Here is a 26,484-nt window from a genome sequence, read left to right as displayed (position 1 = left end):
CCGGGGCGGCCCCCCTCTCTTTTCAGACATTCACGTTTGGGCGGCGACTTTTTATGTCTGCCATTTCAGACGGGAAACGGAATTCGTTCCGTCGAGCGCCAAGCCGAAGCCGGCCGGCCTTTTGTCGAGCCCGAATAAGGAGGCGGCGCTAATTTAGCGTGGCTCTGTTTAATCTGCCGCTCCCGGCCCTGATCAGCTGGCTTCCAAGGTGAGGGGTGGTGATACCGCTCGCATAATCGCACATATTTAGTAACAATGCCCATGGCACATTAAGTCAATTTCCAATTAATGGTTCTTTATTTAATCCTCCCTAATTAGTCCGGGACATGTATGTGCGGAACATTATCTTCGTTTCTGGTAGAGGGTCTTTAATCACAAACCCACGCGCATTTTTCATATTCGCTTCCGCTCCTTCTTCCTCCCGTTGTTGTAGCATCTGCACTGTGTTTTCAGCCGCGTTAGCTAGGCCGCGGGGGTGTTTCTCTCTCAAACTCTCTCGCTCTCTCTCCGTCTCTTTCTCTCTCTGAGCACCCCGCAGTCTCTCTGTCCGTTCCTCACACTCAGGTTTTCCTCTGCCCGTCTTTTTCTTTCTTATGCTTTCTTATGACGAGCTCACGCACACACAGAAGCGCACGTGGACACATCCCTGCCAGCCCTACCCTCTGTCACCCTGACACACTCCCACAGAGCAACACAGGTTAGACACAAAAAGAAAAGCACACACGTCTGTGACCTCCCTGTCCACCTCTCTCTCATTACCTCTCTTTCTCTCTCTCCTTCCCCACCTCTTTATTCCCTCTCTGTCCCATACCCCCTCTCTCTTGTTTCCTCTCTTTTTCTCTCTCCCTCTCTTTCTCTCCCTCATTCCCCGTTTCTTGTTCTCTCTTCCTCTCTCTCTCTCTGTCTCTCTCTCTCCCCCTCTCCCTCTCTCCCTCCCTCTCTCTGTCTCTCCCTCTCTCCCTCCCTCTCTCTGTCTCTCTCTCTCTCCCTCTCTCCCTCCCTCTCCCTCCCCCCCCCTCTCCCCCCCCAGGCCCGGCTGCGCAGGCGGAGTCGTTGCGTGAGGAGAACGACAGCCTGCGCTGCCAGCTGGACGCGTACAGGAACGAGGTGGAGCTGCTGAAGCAGGAGCAGGGCAAGGCGCAGCCGCAGCGCAGCGAGGAGGAGGCCACGCGCCAGCAGCAGCTCAGCTTCCTGCAGCAGGCCCTGCAGGGCATGCAGAAGGTACCGCAACCGGCCCTGCGCTGGCTGCTCCAGCACTGACCGCTCCGGCACTGACCACTCCAGCTCCGGCACTGACCGCTCCAGCTCCGGCACTGACCGCCCCAGCACTGACCACTCCAGCTCCAGCACTGACCGCTCCGGCACTGACCACTCCAGCTCCAGCACTGACCGCTCCGGCACTGACCGCTCCAGCTCCAGCACTGACCGCCCCAGTACTGACCACGCCAGCTCCAGCACTGACCGCCCCAGTACTGACCGCTCCAGCTCCAGCACTGACCGCCCCAGCACTGACCGCTCCAGCTCCGGCACTGACCGCCCCAGCACTGACCACTCCAGCTCCAGCACTGACCGCCCCAGCACTGACCACTCCAGCTCCAGCACTGACCGCCCCAGCACTGACCGCTCCAGCTCTTACTCATGCAAACCAGCACAGACTGAGACAGTCCAGCACTCACACACAGTCCAGAATTGACTAACACAGTACAACCTAGACTAACACAGTCCAGCACCGAATGATACAGTCCAGCACAGACACATAGTACAACATAGACTAAAAGAGTACAACCTAAACTAAGTCTAGCACAGACACCTGATTCTACTTATTGAGGTCTTGACTGAAGACCGTGATTACCATGATATGGTTAAATATGGAGGGTATTTCAGTAATCCTGCTTTGTGATTCAGGGCCCAGGTGTTGTAATTCAGGGCTAAAACAAAAACCTCCCCCCACCCACACCAGCCCTTCTCGAATACGATTGTATCCCCCTGCTGTAGAGGAAACGCTGAGCTGTTCTCTGATGTGTATCTGTAGTTCTGCATGCAGTAATCATTTCAATGCCGGGAATGTTTATTAATTAAGCTGTCTGGATAAAGGTCAATAAGCTTTTCTCAGGAAACCCACGCGTGAATTGCTTAGTTTGGCACGCACCATGTTCAGTAATTTATCTACAAGGCGGAAAGAGTAAATGCCGGGTCAGTAAATGTCCACCTTAACCCTTTTTCCCAGGGTGTTACGCTGGTTTGAGGACCACCGCCTGTGCGGCCCTGTCGACCAAATTAGCCGAACGGTTCTGCGCGAATGTTTTATTCATGGCCCGGCCGTGCTCCCGAGCCCAGATCAATAGCTGATGTGCGGCTTTTAATGGAACCGCAAACAACGGAGAAAACAGACGCCGGACCCCGCTTCAGACACAGGGCGTAAATTAGGCTGCCCTTTCAGACTCGACAGAACTGTAAATACTGAATAATTAAACTGAGACGCTCCTTCAGAAAGCGTCGCGTGTGGGATGAGGGGAGCGAACCTGCTCGGATCGAGAGCTCAAAACCAATTTATCCGTCGGCCTCTTTCAGACGGCGTTTTTCTATCTGTGAGGCATTACATCGCAATCATCTTAGAGGACGCGTCCGTCCAGAGGGACTTTCAGAAGTTGTGTAAGAAATGATGAGGCGGTTAAAAATGTTTTGGAGAAAGGTCAGAAAAAGTCTTATTTGCTGTCCAAACAGTTGCGACAGGAAACTCGGTGATTTGTGGAAAAACGTCACACAAAAATGAAAACTGGATTCACAGTGTATTGTTACTGAAACAGAATGAAAGAGGGCTCTTCTGGGAAGCAGGAAACAGAAATGCGTAGGCCCATTCGTTGGATATTTACGCCTTGATGTATGACTTTGTTAAATTAATTAACTACCCTCCGCAGCCTGCTTGCCGGTTAGCGGGGGATCCAACACACCCATCTGCCCGAGGTCTAGCTAGACAGCGTCCAATTGTGCCCTGCGACCTGATTAAGTTATACCATTGCTTATCTAATCCGTGTGTGTGAGTGGCTATGACGGATCATTCCAAAGTCCGTTTTCCAAACAACCAAGGCACGGACCGCGGCTACGGCTACTCCTCCTGCCGGAAAGCCTCTTGTTGGCAGACCCGATCACCGCGGAGCGAGCGGGAACGGCGATGCATCACATCTGCAGTGATTAAGAGCGGTTAAAAATGCGGCTTGCCAGTAAACCACGAGCGGAGCCTGTCCCTCCCCCCCTGCAGTCAGCGGTCACAGGTCCTCCGGTTCCCCCGCAGGTCCGCGATAGAGAGCGAGCGAGCACTACGCAGCGCTGCCCCCCCCACACCCCGCCAGTACCTCCGCATAGCCCCCCCCCCACACACACCTCCTCCTCTGAAAGGAACCATTCGCTCCCAGATGCTACACCTACCACCGCAAGGCACAGCCAGATAACTGCTGTGACGCATTATCCTGAACTCTCGCTGAATAATACCACAGGGTTTTTATTTATTTATTATTATTTATTTATTTTTTAAACTCAGATGTCAGTACGTGAACCAGCTGCCAGGTCGTGCAGTAGATGCAGAGAAGACCAGGCTATACACAGGGCTAGGGCCTGTATGGACTGAGCAGCTATGTGTAATCATGTGCTGTCATGTTCTCACACTGACATGCTAAAGCCACTTTTTTTTCCATTTATCTTGGTGAATCCCAAACTAATTATGATTATATATCTTATGTAAATGAATTTGCAAACATATATGTGCATATATTTATATGTTTTTCTTATTGTTTGAAACTGAGGAGTTTATTGAATGCCCCCCCCCCCACCCACAAGCGTGCTTACTCTCCCCCCGCTGCTGACCCTGCATCTTCCCTCCTCTGGGCTGCTTTTGTGCGTGATCCCCCCTCCCACTTGAGGTCTTGATCGTATTATTCTCCTCCGGCAGCTCTGCGAGGGCGCCAGATGCTGTGTTATTTATTCATCAGGGCCCTGACAAAGAGAAAAGAAAAAAAACAAAAAAACACACCTACCCCAACCAGGTACAGGGTTCTGGAACAGAGATCAGATTTTTTTTTTTTGTTTTTTTTCCTGTGTTTTATGTCTGGCGGCTGTAAAGGCCTCTCCAGACAGGGACAGATAAACATCGAGTGAAAGCACAGAGCTGCCAGCGCGACAGAGCTGCAGGGTGTCGCCGTCTGGGCCCTGTCCGTCACCAGGCAATCCGCTGTCGCTCTCCGCAGGGATGCGGGCCCGCCCTGACAGCAGGCCGAACGAAAATGGCGCTCGCTCTCTGACTTTAACCCGGGACGACCACATGCCGCTGATTCTCCCCCATTAAGGGCCTGTCTGTTGAGACAAAACAACTCTCGCTTTGCATAATCGCCGCCGAATGTGACAATTATGTCAATTATGTGTGTGACGGTAAACGCGAGGGGCGGCCCCAGCTGGGACCCGTGAGGGACCCCAAGGTGTCCGTGCCCCATTCCGTTTGGCAGCTGAGCCGGCGGCCTGCCCCGTAGGACCCCGAGTCGCGGGGCACGGCGCTGTGCAGGGGGATCAATTTCCATTGAGTGTGAACGCGAGCTCATTCAGGAGGCGAGAAAGGCAGACGTGAGCATTAAAACTAAGCCAGTGCGCATGGCCTGTGCATGAAGCCGTCCGGCGCTGCAGTTGTCTGGTCTGGGGTTGGAGGGGGGGGGGGTGTCCGAGCCGCGTGCTGACACCGCTTTCCCTCTGGTCCGCAGCAACTGCTGAAGATGCGGGAGGAGCTTAAGCAGAGGGAGGCGGAGCTTGAGAAGACCGGCGAGGAGAAGGCGCAACTCGAGAGCCAAGTGCAGAGCCTGAAGGAGCGAGCGCTGGCCTTCCCCCACACAACGCCCTCTCCTGTGAGTACCTCAAACACAACACTCTCTCCTGTGAGTACCTCAAACACAATGTCCTCTCCTGTGAGTAACTCAAACACAACAGGGCCTCCTGTGAGTAACTCAAACACAACACCCTCTCCTGTGAGTAACTCAAACACAACACTCTCTCCTGTGAGTAACTCAAACACAACACTCTCTCCTGTGAGTAACTCAAACACAACACCCTCTCCTGTGAGTGACTCAAACACAACGCCCTCTCCTGTGAGTAACTCAAACACAACACCCTCTCCTGTGAGTAACTCAAACACAACACCCTCTCCTGTGAGTAACTCAAACACAACACGGTCTCCTGTGAGTAACTCAAACACAACACGGTCTCCTGTGAGTAACTCAAACACAACATGGACTCCTGTGGGTAACTCAAACACAACACGGTCTCCTGCTCTCACACACAGCTCCCTCCTGTGTGTAACTCAAACACAACACAGTCTCCTGCTCCCACATACAGCCTTCTTCTGTGAGTAACTCAAACAGCACTATCTTACCCTGCTCTCACACACAGCTCTCTCCTGCAAGTAACTCAAACACAACACGGTCTTACCCTGCTCTCACCACGCTCATGTTTCTACCACAACGACAAACAGCAGTTGACCGGCGTTCTACTAAGTACTGGATGCAGTATCACACCACCGGCCTCCCACCAACCCCGACGACAGCAGTTGACCGGCGGTCGCCCCGCCGCGGATGCTAATGAAAACTAACGGCGTCCGCACGCAACCCAGCGAATGGACCCCGTCACTGACTAACACCAGTCTCTTTCAATTATGTCCCTTTTCCTCGCCGTTGCCCCCGACCAGCCATAATTACACTAATGTCTCGTGGGAGCAAATTGGGAGACGTTTTACCAACGGGGAAACCATTGATGTGAAATATTTTGCTCAAATTATGGCATATTTAACCGGATCTCTATATTCAGGGCAATCAAGCAGCCTGTATTCCATGTTGCTCTAATGCCCTCATGATCATAGCCATTCATCTACCCATTCATCCTTAAGCTGAGCATGTCCTGTAAAGTGTATGCTGGATTCAGAACTGATTATGTCAACCTGAGACTTGTTTTCCTCATTAAAAGAATGTTGAATTGTCAAATACTCAGATGTTGGCCTCTGTTATGAACAACTTGTCCCAATAAATCAGAAATCTATTTGGGCTATGCAAAGGAAGGGAGCGCACTCATGCGGAAGCCTGTCATCTGTAGTAGCCTGGGTTGAAGGTGTATGTATTTTGAAGGTGTTAATTTTGTGTTGGCTGTGCTGTTTCACGCGCCGTCCCCTCTTCCTGTTCCGTGACCGGGCTCCGAGGCGTGTGGCGTGCTGAGCGCCGGCTTCCCGCCATTTCCGCCCGGCCCGAGCTGTCTCCCTTCGTTACTCTTATTAGGACCGCGCTGAAGGTCACGCTTTTAAAAGAAAGTCTCGTCACAACACATTAACAGTTTGCGATCTGTCTGTCCTCTGTGTTGTTTTTTTTGTTGTTGTTTTTTTCTGGGTAATTATAGCCCACAAATGGCAATCAAGCTGGGGAAGTGAATCTGAAGCAGATTTTCATGCTGAAATGTGTTGGGGGGTGGGAGGGGTTCACAGCCTGTCAGTAAACCTTCCTGGATACCGGTCTGCCCTGTGGAAAGTTGTGAGGCGGCCATTTTCTCTCCTTTTTATGGCAGTGAATATTTGTGGGGTCGTTAAAATCATCTGGAGTACTCACCTCAGCACCTCAGCCCTTTAGGCGCCTGCCCTGAGCGCTGTTTTTGCTTTGTGTGTTCTTCTGCTGCCAGAACAATAAAGGGTGTGTGTGTGTGTGTGTGTGTGTGTGTGTGTCCATGTTTGTGAATGTGTGCATGTGTGTGTATGTGTGTGCGTTTGTGTGTGTATGCATTTATGTGCGTATTTGTGTTTGTCGTGTGCGTTTGTGTGTGTATTTGTGTTTGTCGTGTGTGTGTGTATGTGTGTGTGTGTGTGTGTGCGTTTGTGTGTGTATTTGTGTTTGTCGTGTGTGTGTGTGTATGTGTGTGTGTGTTTGTCGTGTGTGTGTGTGTGTTTGTTGTGTGTGTGTGTGTTGTTGTGTGGGTGTGTGTTGGTGTTGGTGTGTGTATGTGTGTGTGTGTTGTGTGTGTGTGTGTTGTGTGGTTTGTGTGTGTGTGTGTTGTGTGTGTGTGTTTGTGTGTGTGTGTGTGTGTGTGTGTGTTGTGTGTGTGTGTGTGTTTGTCTGTGTGTGTTTGTTGTGTTGGTGTGTGTGTTGTGTGTGTGTGTGTGTGTTTGTCGTGTGTTTATGTGTGTGTGTGTGTGTGTGTTATTGTGTGTGTGTGTTGTGTGTGTTGTGTGTGTGGTGTGTGTGTTTTGTCGTGTGTGTGTGTTTGTTGTGTGTGTATGTGTGCGTTTGTGTGTGTATTTGTGTTACAGGCATCCATGTGCGTGCTTCCTGAAATGTCCCTCTCTGACGGCTCCCCTCATTTCTTTAATTTTAGCTGGAGACGTCGGAGCAGGATGACAGAGGGAGTGAGGAGAGTGCTAATCAAGCCAATGTAAGTGGGAAAAGGGCTGCTCCCCCCCTGCGTCTCCCCCAGCTCCCCCAGCCCTGGGGCCGCACTCGCACCCCCGTCCCCCCCGTCCCCCCCCCCCCTCCCCGTCCCCCGCCAGCCTCCTCCTGCGACATGACAGATCATTACGGGCCAATCGAGCGCGGCAGGACTTTATTTGTCGTGGGATAAATCACCCCGACACAACTGGGTTAGGGAATCAAGCCCCTGTCACATCACTCAGGGCAGGTAGGGGGGCGGGCCAGGGGGGGCGGGGCCAGGGGGGTCCCACTGGGATAGGTTAGCACCGGGACCGTGGCCCTGTCCCATCCGGGCCCAACCCGCACCGAGTTTCGGGAAGGGCGTCCTTGAGACGTGACGCAGGCCGGCTCCCCGCAGGCGTTCCCCTCCCGCGGCGCCTACTGGCACCCCCGCTGCCCCCCGCCTCCCCCCCCCGCCGCCTTGTCAGACAGCTGACGGTAAACAACAGCTTGATCATTAGCGCCGCTAACGGTGTGATCCCTTCAGCTCCTCCCTCCTCATAAAGCACTGGCCACCCCAGCCTAGCTCGAACTTTAAAATGACCCCACTGCTCCCGCTCAGCTCTTAACTTTACGCTCAGGTTCCGGCACTCTCGCGACACCGAGCGTGGCGCGTCCTTCAGTGGCCCGAAATCCTCCTCAGCCCGGACCTCGTGTCAAACGTACATGAGTATGGCCGCGAAAGCTGAGTCCGTCGGTCTAGATAGTGTCAAAAAAAATGTTCCCCTACTAAAGCTGTCTTCAGTGTAATCAAAGTGGGGGGGGGGTCTCCTTGTGGTTTTAAATAATTTACTGTCACACTGTAAAAAAAAAAAGTCTGTTTTAGCCAGTTTTAGTCTTGTAATGAAGCTTAAAATCTTTTTCTTTTTCCTCTCAAGTAGAAAACACAAGCTTGTTTTAAGGTACTTTTTGCTTGTCAAGTGAAATTGCCTTACCCCAAATCTTGGAATGAATCAAACTGTCTCACCTCATTGCCAACCTTTTCTCTTATTTAGCAAAAAAACAGAAGTAAGATCTTAAGTCTAAATATAAGTTTTTGCGGTGCATTGTTCTTTCTGCTAAGAACGCAGGTTTGAAATCGGGGTGATTAATGTGCGAGGCGAATCGCACGGGCAAACTCGCCGCGCTCTGAAACAGAATGGACCGGAGCTTCGGTCCGGCCAGACCCCTTTCCCAGAATGCCGGTTTTACAGCGCGTGAGTGGGGGCGTGGCCCGAGAGCTGTCAGCGTGACGTCCCGGCTCTCTCTCCCACAGGAAGCGGCTGCGTCGGCGGTGGTGTCCTGCAGCCAGGAGAAAGAGAACGTTCCGGAAAAGGGCCCCCCCAGCCCGGTCAAGTCGGAAAGAGAGGCCCTGCTCGTCGGTAAGTGAAACGGGAAGGCTGTTTTTTTTGGGGGGGGGGGGAGGGGGGCAGGGCAGGCAGATTGTCACAGCAGAGGCCTGTACACACACACCCCACCGGGCACACGCTCCATCATTAGCCTGTAATGATATGGAGTGTCAGATCGCTCTCCCCAAACACGGCACGCCTCTCGCTGGGCGAGAATCACCTGACAAAAGATGTCCTTCGTCACCCGCGGTCTTAATGGCCATGTTCTGGCTGCCGGCCCGCGGCGTGACTTGTGGGATTGTGGGATAGCTCCCTGCGCTGTGGACTCTGCAGGGTAATGTGAGATAGCTCCCAGCTGAGTGTCTTTGGTGCGTGCGGCCCATCGCATGACGGAATGATCCTCGTGGTTAGCCGCTTAGCTAGCTCGTGGCTAGCGTGCCAGTGCCTGGCCCCCGTCTCTCAGAGCAACGGACATTTTTGGGCTTTCCCTCCATAACGCCTACTGAACCAGACGCCTCCTTTGAAGCTGAAATTTAGGCAAGCCCCCCTTGAGTGGGAGGGAGCTCCCCAAAGTCCTGGCTCCAAAAAAAACAGACCCCTGTTACTGAAGCAGGCCAAAGTTGTTCCTTCCCCAGCTGTTGATTCTGGAAAAATGAAGATGAATGGGCAGAGCGTGATGTGGACCAGATGGCTGGGGCTGGACACCTTCCTTAAAGTGAAGGCAGTTTTGAGTCAGTGCTATATCTCAGGCCTTCAGCCAATGAGGATGCTTCCTTTCTGCTTGGGTGTGACGAGGCTTGCACTGCATCTAATTGGCTTCCCCTCCCCCCCCCCCACCTCCACCCTTCTCATGCATATTGTATATAGTTGAAAGAGTACATCCGCTCCATAAACACATGAGCAAAATGGCTGTTACACACTGGACAGGAAAGAAAGTTGATGCACTGGTCTCCGGAGGGTAAATGCTCATTCCCACAGTTAATTTGCATTGACCGCACATGCAAATCAGCCCAGGAAATAAAAGGTTTTGACGCTTACCTTCAATTGAGTGTAAAAACATGGAGGACTTCTAATGGTGCTGCTCCTTTCCTGGTATTTCCCCCAACGGCCACGGTAATCCCTCATCTACTTACTCTACGGTAGCTTTGAGAGCAGCCATTTACATACAGGAAATAGCTTAATACGCTTTACCAACTGAAATGACTTCATGAATTATCTATACAGCATCTCAAGACATTATCTTTTGTGAAGTGTTCAGCTCAGTGTATGCAGAGATAATGCGGCAGAGAGAAAATATATTTCATTTTTGATACTTTATCACAGGCAACCTAAAGTACAGAATCTTCCCGTGTTAATTAGGCAAAAGTGGCATTTGTTGTTTGAATGAATGGAGGCAAAGGATCGCTGATGAAATGGCTTGATTAATGAGCGGAACATCAAAGCAGTAATTAAACACTTTTCTTAATTTGCAGAGCCTTCAGCAGAAGTGTAAATGACTAAGTGGAGGCGGCATCTAGAAAAAAATAAAGATGAAATTCAGGTCTTCAGAATGATATCTGAAGATATCTCTAGATATTCTTTGCATGGTCTGATTTGGCCTCCTTTTCAATATCATGTTCTTCATGTGCTGTGGAAGTGAAGAGAAGTGAAGCCATGTTACGGTGTTGAGTTTCTGTGCTCTCTCGTCCTCAGGAATCATCTCCACCTTTCTCCACGTCCACCCGTTCGGCGCCAGCATCGAGTACATCTGCTCCTACTTACAGCGCCTGGACACCAAGGTACCCCTGGCAAGCCCGGCGCCCCCCGCCCCAGCACACATGCGCGCACTGCTCAGCAGAAAGAGTCGTAGAACAGACCCCCCCCGCCACCCCCCACCCCCCCACCCCGCCGGCACGTACACCGGGGGCTGTCTGGAGTAGCTCTGGAAGCTCTGCCCCAGGACAGCCTGTCTGATCCGTTTGGTCCTGACCCTCTGAGCCCGTGTACTAAGACAGAAAGGCACGGAGAAGGAGCGAGGGAGGAACTGTGCATCGCAGTGGGAGTGTGTGTATCTGTGTGTGTATGTGTGTGTTTGTGCGTATGTGTGTGTGTTTGTGTGTGTGTGTGTGTGTATGTGTGTGTTTGTGCGTATGTGTGTGTGTGTGTGTGTGTGTGTGTGTGTATGTGTGTGTTTGTGCATGTGTGTGTGTGTGTGTGTGTGTGTGGTACATGCATGTACCTCATGGTCTTTAATTTACTGAGAAAATGCCAGCTGTCTACTCTCACTGTTCAGGTTCAGGTGTCATGCAGAACTCTCTTCCATTCTCCATGCGGGAAAAAGAAAAGGCTTAATATCAGTACCCTCCCCTACTCACACGACTGCCGCAGACTGCCAGAGCTAATATTTGCTGTCTGGGATTAGCCTGAAATATAATTCAATTCTCCATGCTTTGTTTTGAAAAGCCTTACTGAGGAAGGCATTGACCTGGAAGACTGTCAGTTATCAAGCAGAGACGATGGCCTCGCGGATCGCTCGACTGCTAAGCGTGATGGTTATTAATGTGATGATGATGTGGCTGTAGCTAGCTAGCAGCTAGTTGGCCAGCTCTAGCCATTTAGGGCCGTGTTTACGCACATAAAACCCGCAGCGGGAAACGCGCCATGGCGAGGATATGTTGGCGCGTACGCCGTCTTCCTTAAATCAACGTCTTATTTACCAAGGCTACAGCTAATTACACAATCAGCGAATGGGGCTGCCTACTGAGTGCATTTTTGTGTATGAAGCAGAGCTTAAAATGCACATTTTCGGTGCGTTGAATGTCCTCGCCGGATGTGGGGAAATTGATGTGTCTTCTAGTGCAACGTAGAAGCGTATACATCACTACCGTCAGCACAGGACAAAATGCGGGCTGTGATATTCCAGCTGTGGTGGAAATTGTCGATTAAAATGATGGGAGTAAATGCACCAGCCCATCGATGCGTTTACTCATTATTCTTACTGGCAGCAAGTGCCAACTGATTTTTTAAAAACTTCAAGCACTTGTTGCTGTAGTTGCACATGTTATTTCACAATCATTTCCCATTGCTGCCCATAAGATCTGTCGGTTCATTTAAGATATATATATATATATATACATATATGTATTTCCATGATTTCTGTTTTTTTTCAATTTGTATGGGGTTCTTAACACCCTTTTTAAAAAATTCCGTGACTCACACCCTTAATTATTGCATGGCTCCTTAACCTGTACCATTTGATGAGTTCTTCCTCGGGGAAATTTTTACAGTAAAGATTCTCGCAGGGCGTCTTCTGCTTGCGTCTTCATTCACGCCTGCTCTTCGGAGGCGGAGAAATTTCATGCAAAAATTGACCCTCATTAATCGTGAACAGTATTAAATTCCCCCGGAATGCGTAAACAGCCGCACTTAATGACATCGCCGCCGGTTGTTTGCGCGATCCTCCCTTAAATGCAAACGCTTTCAGGAGAGCAGCTGCACCTTGAGATGACTCACGCAGACGATGCGCACACTGCGCTTCCAGCCCCGCGCGCATGTTTGATTCATAAGGGGGCACTTATCATGTTTCTGGGGCAGAATGCATCAGATCTGGGGCAGAACAGCGCCTGAAACTGGTGGCAAAAAGGCCCAGTGAATCTGGCCATTTGTTTACACATTAGAGGTTTCGTGTTCAGTTTCTTTGATGAGGATGTTACCGAAACGAACAAACACAGTAAGGCCCACTGATGACGGGCTTCACCTGGCGTCCCAGCAGTGGCGTGCGTGGTCTTTGTGAGAGCGGGAGATGGAGGAGGAGGAGGAGGGAGAGGAAGGATGGAGCAGTTGAGGAGCTGCATGCAGGTGTCCTTCCCGGCAGTTCTCTCTGTCTCACGTTCGCGGTGCAGAGAGAAAAGGTCTCCCAGCATCCTCCTGGGGCTCCCCGTAATCAGCCCTGTGCCCTGCGTAAGCACTTTTAACTGCCGCTGCTCATCGCCTGCGCTGCTGTGTATTCACCAGGGGTCCCCGGGGACAGCCCTGCTTCCATTCACCTCAGCCCTCTTCACACATCAGCAGCTGCACCGCTCCATTTCAGATTCCACCCAATCGCATTATTAGTCCAACCTTTCCCGGAGGGGGGCGGAGTCAACTAAGGGACCCCCAGGGCTCATCGCTGTCCCGCCCCCCGCTCCTGAGTGTCAGTGATCAGAGGAGAAGGGTGGGGAGGGGGGCGGGGCTAGTCAGAGAGCGCACTGGAGGGGCAGGCCGCCCCCTCCTCCCGCTAATTAAAACCTCTCTGTGGCGCACGGTGCAGTGACTCACTTTTGCGCGCAGATGAACACGGTTAAAAATATAAAAAGAGGAAACTTTTGGGGTGTGACGGGAAGCCCCGAGGCCTTGTTTGTTCCTGCACTCCTAGAGCTGACGTTCTTCAAGTTCAGGTTTTCCTCTCGCTGCTGTTCCCCAGTCATAGTGTTGCCTTGCAGGGGCTAACAGTGCTGCTCTCGAGCTGAACTTGGACTGTGGATCTTTGGGCTGCGATCACACCGGAGGTGTTTTATCGGCTCGGAAACTCAAGACCCACTCCCTGACGCAGAAGGTGTCTTTTTTTTCTGTTGCTAGGCAACCGCACTCGGCTCCTGTCAATCACTTGGCTGATGCTGGTGACGTCGGTAACGTCCTTAGAAAACTAATTTCACCAGAAAGTTTGGTTTGTTGTTTGTTTTTGTTTTTTTTAACAACGGATAAGCAGGGAGTACTTACTTTGGCCTTTTTTGGAGAGTGAGCGACAAAACGAGTTGAAAAACAAAACAACTTTTGTGAAATCTTATAAGAAACGGCAAGAACCAATTTCTCCTCCGTCCACTTTGTTTACCTGACAGAAAAATTAAGGCCTGCCTCCATTTTCTTGCGATTGCATAGCAGAGAAATGAATGACATTGAGGTAGGCGGCTTTTTTTCTCAGAGCACTTCAAAATAGGATCATTTTCAGTCCCATGTGCACATAATAATAGCGAGTTGCCCCGGGCGGATAGACACCAGGCGCCTAGCGCGCAAAAGCAGCGTTGAAAACGCCTCAAACTCAAAAATAATCGAAAGCGTGATTATCATTAATGAATTATCGAAAATAATCATCAAAAAGGCGCCCCCAGCTGTAAAATTCCGTGTGAACGCGGCTTTGTTCTTCACATCTGCAGTGTTCCAGGGGTGTTAAAATTCATACAGCAGACATTTAAATACACACAGATCACACGGTGGCATACAGTCTCCACAGTACACGCCTTCACAGTACATGCAGGCAGTGAAGTCTTAGAAGCTGTCAGAACAGGTGTTGAGACCGACGTGTTTAATTGGCTCGGCCTCTGCTGTAGCACAGCGATTAGAATTAGCGCTTACGCACAAATCATAATGCGGTCTGCTAATGGGGAAAAATTAAACGCTTTAGTGTTTTAGCTCATAATGATGGGTCCCCGGCGACGTGCGGGTGTTCCGCGGAGACGCGCGTCAGACGGCGGCCACGTGTCGCCATGGATACGCGCGTGGGCCTCCAGGCTGCCGGTGTCGTCTGACGGGCGTCCGCTCTGCGCTCTTCCTCACAGATCAGCACGTCCGAGGTGGAGGCGCTCCTGGGCCGGCTGCCCTGCACCTTCCGGCAGGAGCTGACGGGCGTGGGCGCCAGCCTGGAGAAGAGGTGGAAGTTCTGCGGCTTCGACGGCATCAAGACCACCTAAGGGCGGCCGCGACGGAGGGGCCAGGAACCCGGAGGGGAGGGGGAGGAAGGGGGGGGGGGAGAGGGGGAGGGACAACAGGCAGGGCTGCTCCGCCCATACCCTGAGCCCGAATGTGTCGGTGCTACGGGACGGCGCGGGGGGCGCACGGACAGGGGCGGGACCGTTACCCAGAGACACACTGGCTGTCCGTCCGTCTGTCCGTCCGGCTGCAGCCTGAGCCGGACCACCTGGGCCAGCTCAGAAAATCAGGGTCTGCTCGAGGCTTCGTTCTGCCAACCGACCTTTCTTTCTCCCACACTCGTTTCTTTTCCTTATGTAAATAAGTATATAAATAACATATGAATATATTTCTTCACTATCTGTACAGGATGTCAACTGTCCCGTAAAAGGTTTTTTTTTTGCTTTGGTTTATATATGTATACATACAATCCATGTATAAATAATTTTTAAAAAGACTTTACTTTGTAAAGAAAAGCCAAGTGATGATAAGAGAGAAGGAAGGTCTTGTTTTGTTTTAAAGTTGTGGAAAGGCTGTTGAGGGGAGTGATAAAATGGAATGATGGGAAAGGTTGCTCTGGCACCAGCGCTGCGATAAATCGCTTCTTTCCCCTGAGCTGCCTGCACAGGAGAGGGAGGCCCTGAGCCAGGCCAGAGGAGCTCCAGCATCGCTCCTCCAAACACAGCGCCCAGTACCCCCCCGGCTTCGGCCCCGCCTCCAGGCCCCACCCCTTGGCTTTGGGCCCCGCCCCCTCCACCCCTCCGGCCTCACCCGCCCAGAGACACAGAACCGCGACCCAATTTCTGCACGCCAGCGTCACGGCGACTCCGCTAGCCTTCACCGGCGAGGGAGAGAGGGGAAAAGAAGACAAGCGGTGGATCACGTCCGTACCCAGGAGGCCTCCCGCCACCTCGCCTCTCCCAGGGAAAAAATGTGCGTTTAGTCATCTCTGAAGGCCTTTTCTGTCCGTGCTTTTCCATTATGTTTTTTTTTTCCCCCATTAATATCACTTAGTCATTTTCAAACATGGAAAAGGCTGTCTGTGTGTGTTTCTCCCGGAGGGACGGGGGTGTGAGAGTCACGTCTCCTGGCGTGGCGCTGCCGTGGGAACGGCGGTGTTTGGCGGTGTTCTCGGCGCGTTCCCGCGATGCGTCCGCTCGTTGTGAGCGCCCTGCCTGTCTGTACCTCTGTCCGCCGGCCCATTGGCCGCTGGTTTGGTTTGTTTTTTTTGTTTTTTTTTTAAATCCGGGTGCGAGTGGTACCTGAAGCCGGCAGCTCCGCGCCCCCGCGCCCCCACGCCCCCGCGCCCCCGAGCGCCCGCAGCCGGGGGACGAAGACTCTCGCAGCTGCGCAGCCGAGCATTTCGCGCGTGCCTCTGCTGTGCAGTCTGCAGGGTTTCTGTAGCTGCGGGAAAGCTAACGCTCATTACACATGATTCGCTCTGCCGGGCCCCCCTCCATGTCCTCAGGCTACAAGAGCGGAGTTCAGATGCTCGCCTCCGCCTCGCCCTTTCCGATTTGAATTAATAATAATGTGATGAGTGTACCCTCTCACTGACCCCCCCGCCCCCCCCCCCTGTTGCCCCCCTCCCAGCCCCTCCCCACCCCTCCATCTGAAGCACAGGCCTGGGTGTACAAATTCTTTTCAGAGTAAATGTTTTATGTCAGGAGTCCGGAGTGGGGAAAAATAGAGCAGCAGGAACGCGAGTTTCGCGTTTCATGGAAGCGTGATCAACACTCTTCGCTGAGGAGAATATGGACTGTGGAGTGTGTGTGTGTGTGTGTGTGTGTCAGGGATGGCGGGAGGTTGGGGAATGAGGAATCAGAAGTACCACCGCAGTCTGAGGACTGCAGAGCGCTTCTGCGTTCCTCACCTAATGTTCTTCCCAGTCCTCCGTTTCTCATCAATTCGCTGGTGTCGCAGCTGTACGGTCATATTGGGGATGTGGCGGAGAAGCTTGCTGTTTGTGTGTCGTTTGTTACCAGTGGGGTTGGGTGTGATGTTAGTCTGTGCCCAGTGGATTCCTCTTGAGTATCCACAGCAAACCGCAGGGCCTTCTCTCCTCTCACACAGCCGGACCTTCTCTCCTCTCACACAGCCGGACCTTCTCTCCTCTCACACGGCTGGACCTTCTCTCCTCTCACACAGCCGGACCTTCTCTCCTCTCACACAGCCGGACCTTCTCTCCTCTCACACAGCCGGACCTTCTCTCCTCTCACACAGCCGGACCTACTCCGTTTTCTCCACCCGCTCGGAGAGCTCTCCGTATATCCATCCACCAGCGCTTCTTTCCTTTTTTTCTTTCCCTGTTATCTGGACGCGTTCCAGAAACCGTGTGGTGACATTTTCACACAAAAGGCGTATGTGCGGGAGGGGTTCGTGAGCGGACGGAAACGTCCGTTTTTTTTTCCCCCGTTTTCTTTCTTTCGCTATTTTTAGTGGAGCCGAATGAGCGCGCTCAACGTGCACTTGGGCGCAGTGACGCTCTGGGGACACATCTGTACGTTAAGCCTGTACATGGTGCTTTCTCCGGGGGGGGGGGGGCCTGGGGAGCAGCTTCCGGCTCTGTTCTGCTAGTCAGGCGAAACGCCGCTCTCCAAGGCTGCTCTGACGCCTTGCGTCGACATGGCGGGTTCGCAATGCCGTCTGTTTCGGCTCAAGGATCGGCGTTCGCAACACGTTCCCGCCTCCGCCGCGGGATGTCACCGTGCCACCGGAGCCTCGGAAACAGGACGCGCTCTGAATTTAGCTTTCCTCGGAAAGGGCTTTCGTCGGAAGCCCAGACGTGCGAAGATGAAGTGAATAACTAATTCGATCTAGCTGCTCCCTTGGAGACCTGTTTGTGTTCTGTGCCGGCGAGGATTACCGATGGCAAGCGTCCTTTTGTCTGTGGAGGTGGACTCCTGCAGGGATTTGCATTGTGAGGTGAAATTTGTCTCCTCGATACTTTACAGGAAGTGATGCGCGAGTGCTTTGTAGAGCGGTGGGACAGCCCTTGAGTACCTTGCCCTTGTTTTCTCCGGGACATGGCTTCCTGTGCAGAAATGGGCACAGATGTCAACACTTGAAATCCCTGCAGTCTGCAAATATAAAATCATTTCCAATTAACACATGTCACGTTCCCACCAGTAATTGGATCCATGGCGATAAGAATGTGACTTACGGGTGACATCCTGGCGCTTGAGGTAGTTCTAATAAATTGGCGCTTAGTGGAAACTCTGATCGTTTCCTGCATGGTGTAACGCAATGTGAAAATCCATCCAGTAGCAATTAACAGGCAGGTTAAATTTAACTGCCGCTTCCTACCGACGGGTTAGCGAGTTAGCGCTCAGAGTGGTGTTGGCCTGCGTGTGTTTCAAACCCTGAACGCCACTTGCTCAGGGGAACTGAACAAGCCTTTGACAAAAACCAAAATCGCCCTGTCCCTCCATCCAGAGGGATAAAATGGCTAACGGGCGCCATCTGTTTGAGGAACAATCGGGAGAGACAGAGAAAGGTTTCTGTAGCAGCTGCTGCTGTCATAGCGGTTTGTCATAAAAGACAGAATTAAGATTGAAGCTAAGCCTTAAATCTGTATGTGGGAGATCGGCTTAGTGATTCAATATCTCCCCCTGGTGGTCAAGAATGTCATACCTTAATCACCCCCCGACTTTAGCACATACACATACAGTTTCCTGCTCACTAAATCAAGAAGTGTTTTATTTTGACAGGTGTAATATGACCTTGACCTGTACTTAAAGTGCAGCAGTTACTTCATTAACTTATGTGCTGAATGTGCAAATCTATATTTAATCTCAAGATTAAAGCTATAGAACAGCCAGCTGGAATGTCTCCATGATTTCAAATTCAGTATGTCTAATGTTGTTTTATTTTTTTAAGAAGCTGTTTAAGCATTTTTTGTGTGTGCGTGTGTGTGTGTGTGTGTGTTTTGTTTTTTTGTCATAATTGAGTGGGATGGAGAGGCTGTGAGTAATTGTTTCTTCGGGGAAACTGTTGGATTTTCTTCTATAGTCATGTTGCTTCATCCATTCAGAGGTATCGGTGGATTAGAGGAACGCTGTCCGTTGTTAAACAGGTGTAATGCGCTGACTGCTAATAAGAACTGTAGGCAGACCTGCAACTTTCACATTAAATTAAATGGCTTTGATTGCCTTGTTTGTTACGGCTAACGACGGATTTCACTTTAATGAGCTCGGCGCCGCCAACCGCCACCTGTCAATCCCCTGATTGCTTTTTGTAAATCAGTTACTTTGCTTATAAAACAGACCCTGTAACAACGCAGTGGCAGAGTGAAAAGGAGGTTTAAAAGGGGAAAAAATGGCATTTTCCTTTGAATTCGTTCATTGTCCATTGTCATTTCATAGGTGTAGTACTGTTATTTCTATTTAACCATTTTTTTTTTTTGATCACTTAGTGAAATCTGTTCTCCAGGTGCGATTGCTCTGAAATTCCATCAGTCCAGATTTTCCGGGGATGGGTAGCCGCTTAGCTACATTTTAATGAGCTGCAGTCTCACCTTATGTTTCTGCCAATCCTCTCACCTTTCCTGAGGGAGAAAAAGAAGATACTTTGTACAGGCGGTGATTATCTGTATTGTTGAAAATTGTATTTTTAGAAATAAAACCTTTTTTCCAAAGAGTCTTGCCTTTTTTTTTCTTTTCTTTTTTCTTGTAAGGAGTCATGGATACGCAAGAGATTTTAGGTGTGAATGTAAGTGCGATTAAAGAGAGAAATCCGAGTCGTTGGCATCCTTTAGATTTACTGCGTCCTCCTGCTCTTTGTAAACCTCTCTTCTCCCCGAATCAGCAGCCCTGAAGTTTAGAGAAATGCCAGACTCATTGAGTCTGCAATGGCATGGCCTCCCTCCTAATGGGTTTTGATTTCCAGAAGTTAAGCTTGATAAAATAAAAAAAACGAGGAATAGCAAGGACAAAATCAACAGTGACGGCCAAAAAGCTCCAAGTGCATGAGAAGGCCCTTAGCTTGATATTCTAGCTGTAAGCTCTACTCCTCCCTGTTTAGGCCAAGGTTTAGCCTGTTGTTTTCTGGGTTCATAAATAAGATCCCAGAATGGCAAATAGCCGTGCTGTTAAAATTGCACGTCGTGAGTTATTCATGTGGGTCTGTCAGTAATTAAAATGATGGTTTATGCCGTCTGTGAACATTTTTAGGTATCCCAGACAATGGAGATTGGGCCCTGCTAGCTCTGCCTGGCCTAGGGACATGGAGTGATAGCGACAAATTATATGGCCTATTAAGGAGCAGTAGTGGTCTCCAGTTCTGTCAGTGCAAAGTCCAGGGGTGTTATATACTGTAGGTGCATGCACCCATTTTTACTGGCAGGCTGTACCTGCGTCAGGTCATCTGAATTCTTTGCCTAGTTTTTTTAGTACAGCCTGAGCATGCCTCCTCCTGCATTTCTGATTCCCTGGAGGATGCTGCTGCTCTGCTTGGCTCCAACCAGGTCGTATCAGTTGCACAGATCGTGTAACTGCGGGGAAATTGATAAGCGCAGTCTGGGTCCAGATCATTGATCACCTGCAATTATCACATTTCCTTGCTCATAAAGTGAGAGCGTTTAACCCTTTGCAAAGCAGGATTGAAGAAAAAAAAAAGAAGATCAGGGTTCTAGAAATCCACAGCTTTCAATTACCAGTAGCGATTGTCACATCAGCATTTGAATGTTCAGTTAAGAACATTCTCATTTTCACAGTACATAGAGCAGAGAAATACATGGCTTGGACCCTTCTTCACCACCGATAGACGTGACGTGATCTGAGTTCTCTGAAGGAATTATTAATACTGAATAAATGTGTTGCTTGGTCACTATTCATTGGGAATTAGACTTCACAACAAGTGCAAACAGAATTTTCTTTGTCATATATTACGCAAGAGCACGTCCCTCTTCAATGACTGCTTCATGGTTGCTGACTAACTCAGTGCAATGCAACTTACTTGCTGTGACTTTACTTTAAATGTTCATATTCTTTACAATGGTCATCTGAGCTATTATACAGCAAAAACACATTCCTTCACTCTCAAAAGAACATAAGGCATCTACATTCAACTGAGATCCCATTGGTGCAGAAGAGACCAGTTAAACAGTAGAGGTCACTGTAGCACAATTTTGAAACGTTGTAAGGGTGCGATGTGATTGCATTCTCAGATTAATTTTATTGATAAGTAGCCTATGTCTTCTCACAGAGGATCACTTTTTTGATGCAGAACTCCCCAGACGTTTTTAAATGACTGATGACAAAGTGCGTAGACGTTCTATTTAATCAAGAACATCAATCAGGTATTAACACGTGGGTTTTCTCTTCCTGGACATGCGGTTTAAGGCAAATTCACTCTGATTTATAAAGCACCGTATTATGGAAACTGGTCCGCAGTTTAGAATATAACAAACTTGAACTCAAAGTTAAGCGGTTCCAACAAACAGCAAGTGGAACTGTACTTGGATTTGCTTATTTTTTATCTGTACGGGTTTTGCCAAATATAGCTGTGTCACTGGAACAGTCATCCAGCCTCTCTAAGATTAACACGTGCTTTGTCGACCTGACCGGTTCCGTTGCTCGGGCGACTGTACAAGCAACTCTATGGTTGGTTGTCTGATGATGACGTCAGGCTGACGTCGGGAATTCCGTGAGATGAGGACCAGCTGAGCTGAAAAACAGGTAGCCCATATAACGCTACTCGGTGAAGTCGTGAGCAATTCAAGTAATTCTTCAGGGTTTATGTAACTGCATGTTTTTTGTATACTTGGACTTAACAATGCGCGTTTTAAAATAATAAGTCCCTGGACAGCGCACAGGATGACATGCCATGATAAACAAACTTAAGGTCTATGTGACGTTTGAAAAGGGGTGCAGTCAGTGTCCAGCGCAGAATTTAAATTTCGTACAACTGAGAACAACTTGATAGACGCCGGAAGAAGACCTGAAGCAGCAGATCAAAGCAACGTTCTACGAGTAGGTATTATTACTATTATTATTATTATTAAATTTGTACATTTCGTAACTGAGTCGTTTTTCTTGGAATATTGAACTTGTACTCAATTTGCTTAAGGCAAAAACAAAGCATACAAACAATGCAAACAAAAAAGTTTGTCTCCCTGCTCGAGCAATCACAGTTGTGAAATTAAACTGCATATTTAAATTATTCATATTTAAATAATCTGCAACTCTTGTCACTCAAGAATGTAAAATTTAGCTTGGCTTTAATTCAGCGATGTTTACAATTATAATACTCTTTGCTGTGATGCTATTAATAATTATTTGGCTATAAACAATCACACACAATGTAGCTCAGCCTTTGGCCCGATTAGTTAAACATGGACCACGGTTGGACTGGATGTGATATTGCCTGAAATGTTAAAGATGGCAGCATAATAGATTTCTGAATGAATTGAAATCAAAGCTCTGAAGCGAAAAAGATGTTCCTGTTTGGATGCACCAGAATGATACATTAGAGTCTATATGACATTGTTGGATTTTGTGAAACTCTCTCTTTGTGAAACCTGTCCTCTTGCACCTGGTGTGGTTCTTGAGTGGAAAAACTTTTATTCACCATTAAAGTTAAAAAGTTAAAGCATGATGGGACAGCAACTTGCTGTTTTGTGATTTATTTATTTATTTGTTCCTGTGCTTAGCCTACGTTGTCTTGCGTTTGAAACACAGAAAGCCACAGCAGTAATCGTTGCTTTTCTGTGACTTTGTAGCTCCTGTTGGTGACGTGCTCTCGTGAAAGGTCATTTAGCCTTTGTAGCATCCTTCACGCGATAACGAAAAGAGAAACGCTTCAGCTCCCATACAAAGTGAAAAGGGTTCCACGCCAATCCGCGGCGTGTATCAATAATAAAATAAACTGTGTCCCTTTCCCCCCCTCTCGGCCGACGGGACTGGGCCCTTCGCCGGGGCGTTTGGACGCATTCCCGGGCAGATATATCTGTGCAGCTTGTGCCAAACGGCGCTGACCTTATCGGCGCTGGGACACCGTGGGATCAGTGACACCGGCTCCGGACGCGCAGCCCGGCTCATGTGTCGCCCGCCTGGGTGTTCGCTCACCCCTCCGGGTCGGCCGGCAGGCATCTTTAAATAGAGAGGAGCTTTTTTTTTTTTTATTTGCGTGCTCTGGGCGCTGCCTTCCAGAGAGGCTCCTTCCGAAAACGCAGTGGCCCCGCAGTGACTCTGCAACCTGAGACAGGGTCTGTTTTGGAGAGCTTGGGCACTTCGGGCGCCGCGGAGAAGGGGGTCTTCTTTCTAAGCCCTCTTTCTAAGGTTTGTTTTCACTTTGCCAGAGGGTACGGCCATGCATCCCGATGTCCTGGAGTCCGTCGGCCGGGTGGAGGGCCTGTCCCTGTCCTCGCCCGAGACCCCGCCCGACCCCGAGGAAGAGGAGGTTGAGGCGGAGATGATGAGGGCGGTGAAGAGGAAGGGCCGGTATCGGAAAAGCCTGCAACTGCTCAAGCCCTTCAGGATCACCCACAAGTAAGAGCTGTCACCGTGGGAAAGGGAGGGGGGGGGGCGTGCTGGAGCCTGCAGCTCTTTGCAGGGTCTGTGTGAGGGACAGAGCAGAGCAGGAGGGGCTGACAGGGGGCTTGTTTGAGCGGCGCCATGGCGATGAATCGCCGCGGAACTTTTCGCTGTTCCCCAAGATTTCTGTGAGGTGGCTGCGAAAGCGCTGTTCAAACAGCAGGGTCCGATTCATCTCCCCGCGGGGGCCTCGCCGAAAATGAAGGAGCGCTCAGTCCCCAGCCCCCCCCCCACTCTGTCTCTCTCCCTGGGGCCAGTTTGTTCTCTCCCCTGGTCACATAACACCCAGGTGTGTGAAGGCTGAACGCGTTTGCTCCTCTCTCTCTCTCTCTCTCTCTCTCTCTCTCAGGCACCAGCACCCTGTGGACAATGCGGGCCTCTTCTCCTTCATGACCCTGCACTGGCTCAGCCCCCTGGCCCTCAGGGCCCACCGAGCATCCAACCTCAGCATGGAGGATGTGTGGGGGCTCTCCTGCCACGAGGCCTCCGACACCAACTGCCAAAGGTGAGGCCTCCCCTCAGCGCTCCCAGCTCTGAACGCCGCTCATCCACACCTTGGGCAAACAGGAGATATTTGTCAACGGAATGACTCTGTGCTGGTTAATATACAACTACATCCGTCAAAGACCGCTGTAGAATGAGCACCTCTCAGGTCGAGGTTGAAGAGGGGGATTATGGGTACCTGTCAGGGGGAAATGAGGATGAAACACACCCTCGTAACCATCGGGCTGCCAGGACTGTTGTTGCGGGGAAGCCGTTATTAATAGCAGGGATTAGAGATTAGAGAGAAGGGGTTGTCTGGGCTTCAGCTCCTGCTGAGCAGTTATGTCATTAACGCTGCTCCTTTGGATCGTCTTCTGAGACAAGTGTTTGAATGGCAACCGTCCAGCTTAATGCTATTCTAGGAGACGACCAAGGCACTAATTGCTCGAAATCCAAATTTCCACTAGCTCTTGGGGGGTCAGGCAAGGGGGAAACTTGCACCACCCAGAATTTTTGATCACATCTTCCTGAATTAAAAAAAAATAAACTCAGGAGGGCATAGTGCAGTTTTTCCCAGCAGGATTGTGGGTATGTATTTAGGTGAATTTGTAAACTGTCTCTACAAGTGCCCTCCGTTGCCAGTATTTATGCCGGTTATGCTGGGTCTGCTAAAATATAAATGGATACCCGTGAGAAGAAGTCTTGCTTTCCATCCTGACTTGCTATTTTCTCTTTGAAGTGTTCTGGCGCCGTGCCAAACATGACCCCAATATGCTGAGGAGTCATAGGTGTGTGTTTGTGAGAGAAAGATGGATTGGGCGCTCAGACCTTTCAAACTTGTTTGAGTGTCTAGGACAGTTATGTAATCCATCTCCAAAACACTGAGGGTGAAGGAGAAATGGAATCAGGGGAGGGTTACAGAAAATACAAAAGACGGGCTCGGAAGCCACTGCAGGGTATGTAGGCTTCTGTTCTTTCACAGGAGGGATTAGGAAACCGTCTGTATTACACTTTTATGGTGCCTTAATTATACGTAATTACCACTGAAGCAAATAATTTAACTTCTCAGTCATTTGGCAAATTACCATCGCAAGGCGAAAGAAAATTGCTCACCCATAAAACTACTCGAAAACCCCTGCAGTAAGATGTACACCTTTTCAACAGTTACTTTATTTGAAGGAACAGTTGGAATGGCAGTAACATTCGATTCATTTTCTCCTGAGTTTGCTTAATTTCCGTCACCTTGTTCATCTTGAAATTGCCTTTAGTGAGCACTTGGCATTTTGTCACTAGGGCAAACTGTGCTTTGTCATTCCTTTTGAGGTTAAATTCACTGTAGTAATGAGGACATATTTTGGTTTGACAGTTACTATTTAGGCAAGTTAGTGCTGGACAGCTTCATTTTATTCTCATTTTATGTTCTGATAATGATTTTATTGGGCTATCTTTTTGTAAAAGTATGGATTATATTGTTAGTTTTGCCAGTTTGCCTTTCACTTGATCACGTATACAAAAGTCTATAACCATGGTATATGTTTTAGAATGCTAGGATCCATCTGGACATTGACTCTAACAGCTATCCTAGAGCAGCTGCACATCCGGCTAATGAAACTATCAGTATGCCTTGTGAGTAACCAAAGAGTGCTATTGTACACGAAGAGAAAAGACATACAATCTAACAGATTAAGACAAAGAAAAGGAACACAAAGAGCATACTGGTGTATGCCCAAAATGCTTGTAGGAGAGGTCCATGGTACTAGGAGAACTGTTTCTCCCAGAATGTTCCTCCCTCTTCCGGAACAAGCCTTCCACATTCCACAATACCTTTAATTTGTCCAAATAAGGTCAAGAATAACGCTATAACACCCCACCCCACCACCAAGAGAGCCCCCCACCCTCTCCTCCAGGTAGAGAGAAACTATGTAGTATACTCCCTCCTTATCTAGTTATAATAATATTTTTCAAGGCAGCTTATGATCTTATGATTTTACCTATTTTCTTTCTCTTGACACTTTTCCAAACACTCATTCTACCATGTAATGTATGTGCTTTACTTTCCCCTCCATTCATATACCATCTCTAAACCGTTTCATAACAGATCAGTGTGCATGTCTCGGTAGCATGGATCTCCTGCATTTCAGTTGATACTACTCCTGGTCCTCCACCACTTTTATCATATCATCCCCAATTATTTACACGCACATGCTGCATAAAACTCTTTCAGTCCAGAATGTAGGTATTAATTTTAGCCAGGGTCCCGCTGACCCGGGGGTGTCTGTGGGGGCTGGTCACAAAATGTGAACAAGACCTTGTCCTGGCCATGTGTTTACCCCATAACACATCCTGGGTTCTGACTAATCCAGTCCAAGGGCTGTTGATGAGGGTTATCTTGTTCCCCATAAAAAGGTCGTGAGATTGTCTCATGTCCTGACAGCTGCATGGCTGTTATCTCAGCTGTACGGAATTGCTGCTGGTGTCTGTGGCTCTACTTGTGTTATAAAACATCAGAGGATAATAAGAAATCACCACTGTTTGGAAATGGTGGAAAATCAGCTTTCAACTCAAACTTCAAGGTTAAATCCACAAGTGACACCAATTAATTGTTTAATTAGATTGTCTAATAACTATTTAAATAACTATTCATCCTTTTTCGATACTTTACCATGTTAGAATTATATCACTTCATGTAAAAACGATAACAGAAAAAAAAGTTCTTGACATATCTCTTTAGATCCTAGAATAGTGTTCATCAATCATCTATTTGGAAATACTGCTGTCACACTGCTTTTGACTGGAAAAACATCACCACCCCTGCAGGTTAGAAGATACCAGTGTAGTAGCCAAGCTCTTAACTGGTACTCGTGTATGCAAAAATCCCGATAGCCCAGAGGTAGCCTCTGCATGCAAAACAGTCAATAAAGGTGGGGCCAGACTGTTTCTAGGCGTAGAAGTGTATTC

General features: G+C 49.4%; 2 protein-coding genes across 6 annotated transcripts in view; both read left to right on the top strand.

Moving 5' to 3' along the window:
- enox2 (ecto-NOX disulfide-thiol exchanger 2) overlaps positions 1 to 19,147 on the top strand; it is a 231,011-nt gene extending 211,864 nt beyond the window's left edge. For all 4 annotated transcript variants that reach the window (XM_064329345.1, XM_064329344.1, XM_064329346.1 and 1 more), the window contains 6 exons: positions 1,031 to 1,221; positions 4,746 to 4,886; positions 7,387 to 7,443; positions 8,734 to 8,839; positions 10,499 to 10,584; positions 14,380 to 19,147. In XM_064329345.1, coding sequence (XP_064185415.1) covers positions 1,031 to 1,221; positions 4,746 to 4,886; positions 7,387 to 7,443; positions 8,734 to 8,839; positions 10,499 to 10,584; positions 14,380 to 14,511 — 713 coding nt within the window. In that variant the 3' untranslated portion in view covers positions 14,512 to 19,147. The remainder of the gene's footprint in view (positions 1 to 1,030; positions 1,222 to 4,745; positions 4,887 to 7,386; positions 7,444 to 8,733; positions 8,840 to 10,498; positions 10,585 to 14,379) is intronic.
- A 2,016-nt stretch (positions 19,148 to 21,163) lies between these two features.
- wu:fb13g09 (ATP-binding cassette sub-family C member 5) overlaps positions 21,164 to 26,484 on the top strand; it is a 31,387-nt gene continuing 26,066 nt past the window's right edge. Inside the window, exons 1-3 of one of the 2 annotated variants that reach the window (XM_064329342.1) lie at positions 21,164 to 21,484; positions 22,809 to 22,998; positions 23,393 to 23,548. In XM_064329342.1, coding sequence (XP_064185412.1) covers positions 22,820 to 22,998; positions 23,393 to 23,548 — 335 coding nt within the window. In that variant the 5' untranslated portion in view covers positions 21,164 to 21,484; positions 22,809 to 22,819. The remainder of the gene's footprint in view (positions 21,485 to 22,808; positions 22,999 to 23,392; positions 23,549 to 26,484) is intronic. The other variant, XM_064329341.1, reaches the window with a different exon arrangement.

The sequence above is a fragment of the Anguilla rostrata genome, chromosome 3 (genome assembly GCF_018555375.3).
Source record: "Anguilla rostrata isolate EN2019 chromosome 3, ASM1855537v3, whole genome shotgun sequence".
Lineage (NCBI taxonomy): Eukaryota > Metazoa > Chordata > Actinopteri > Anguilliformes > Anguillidae > Anguilla > Anguilla rostrata.
The sequence above is the reverse complement of the archived record's forward strand: the minus strand, read 5'-3'. Positions and strand labels throughout refer to the sequence as shown.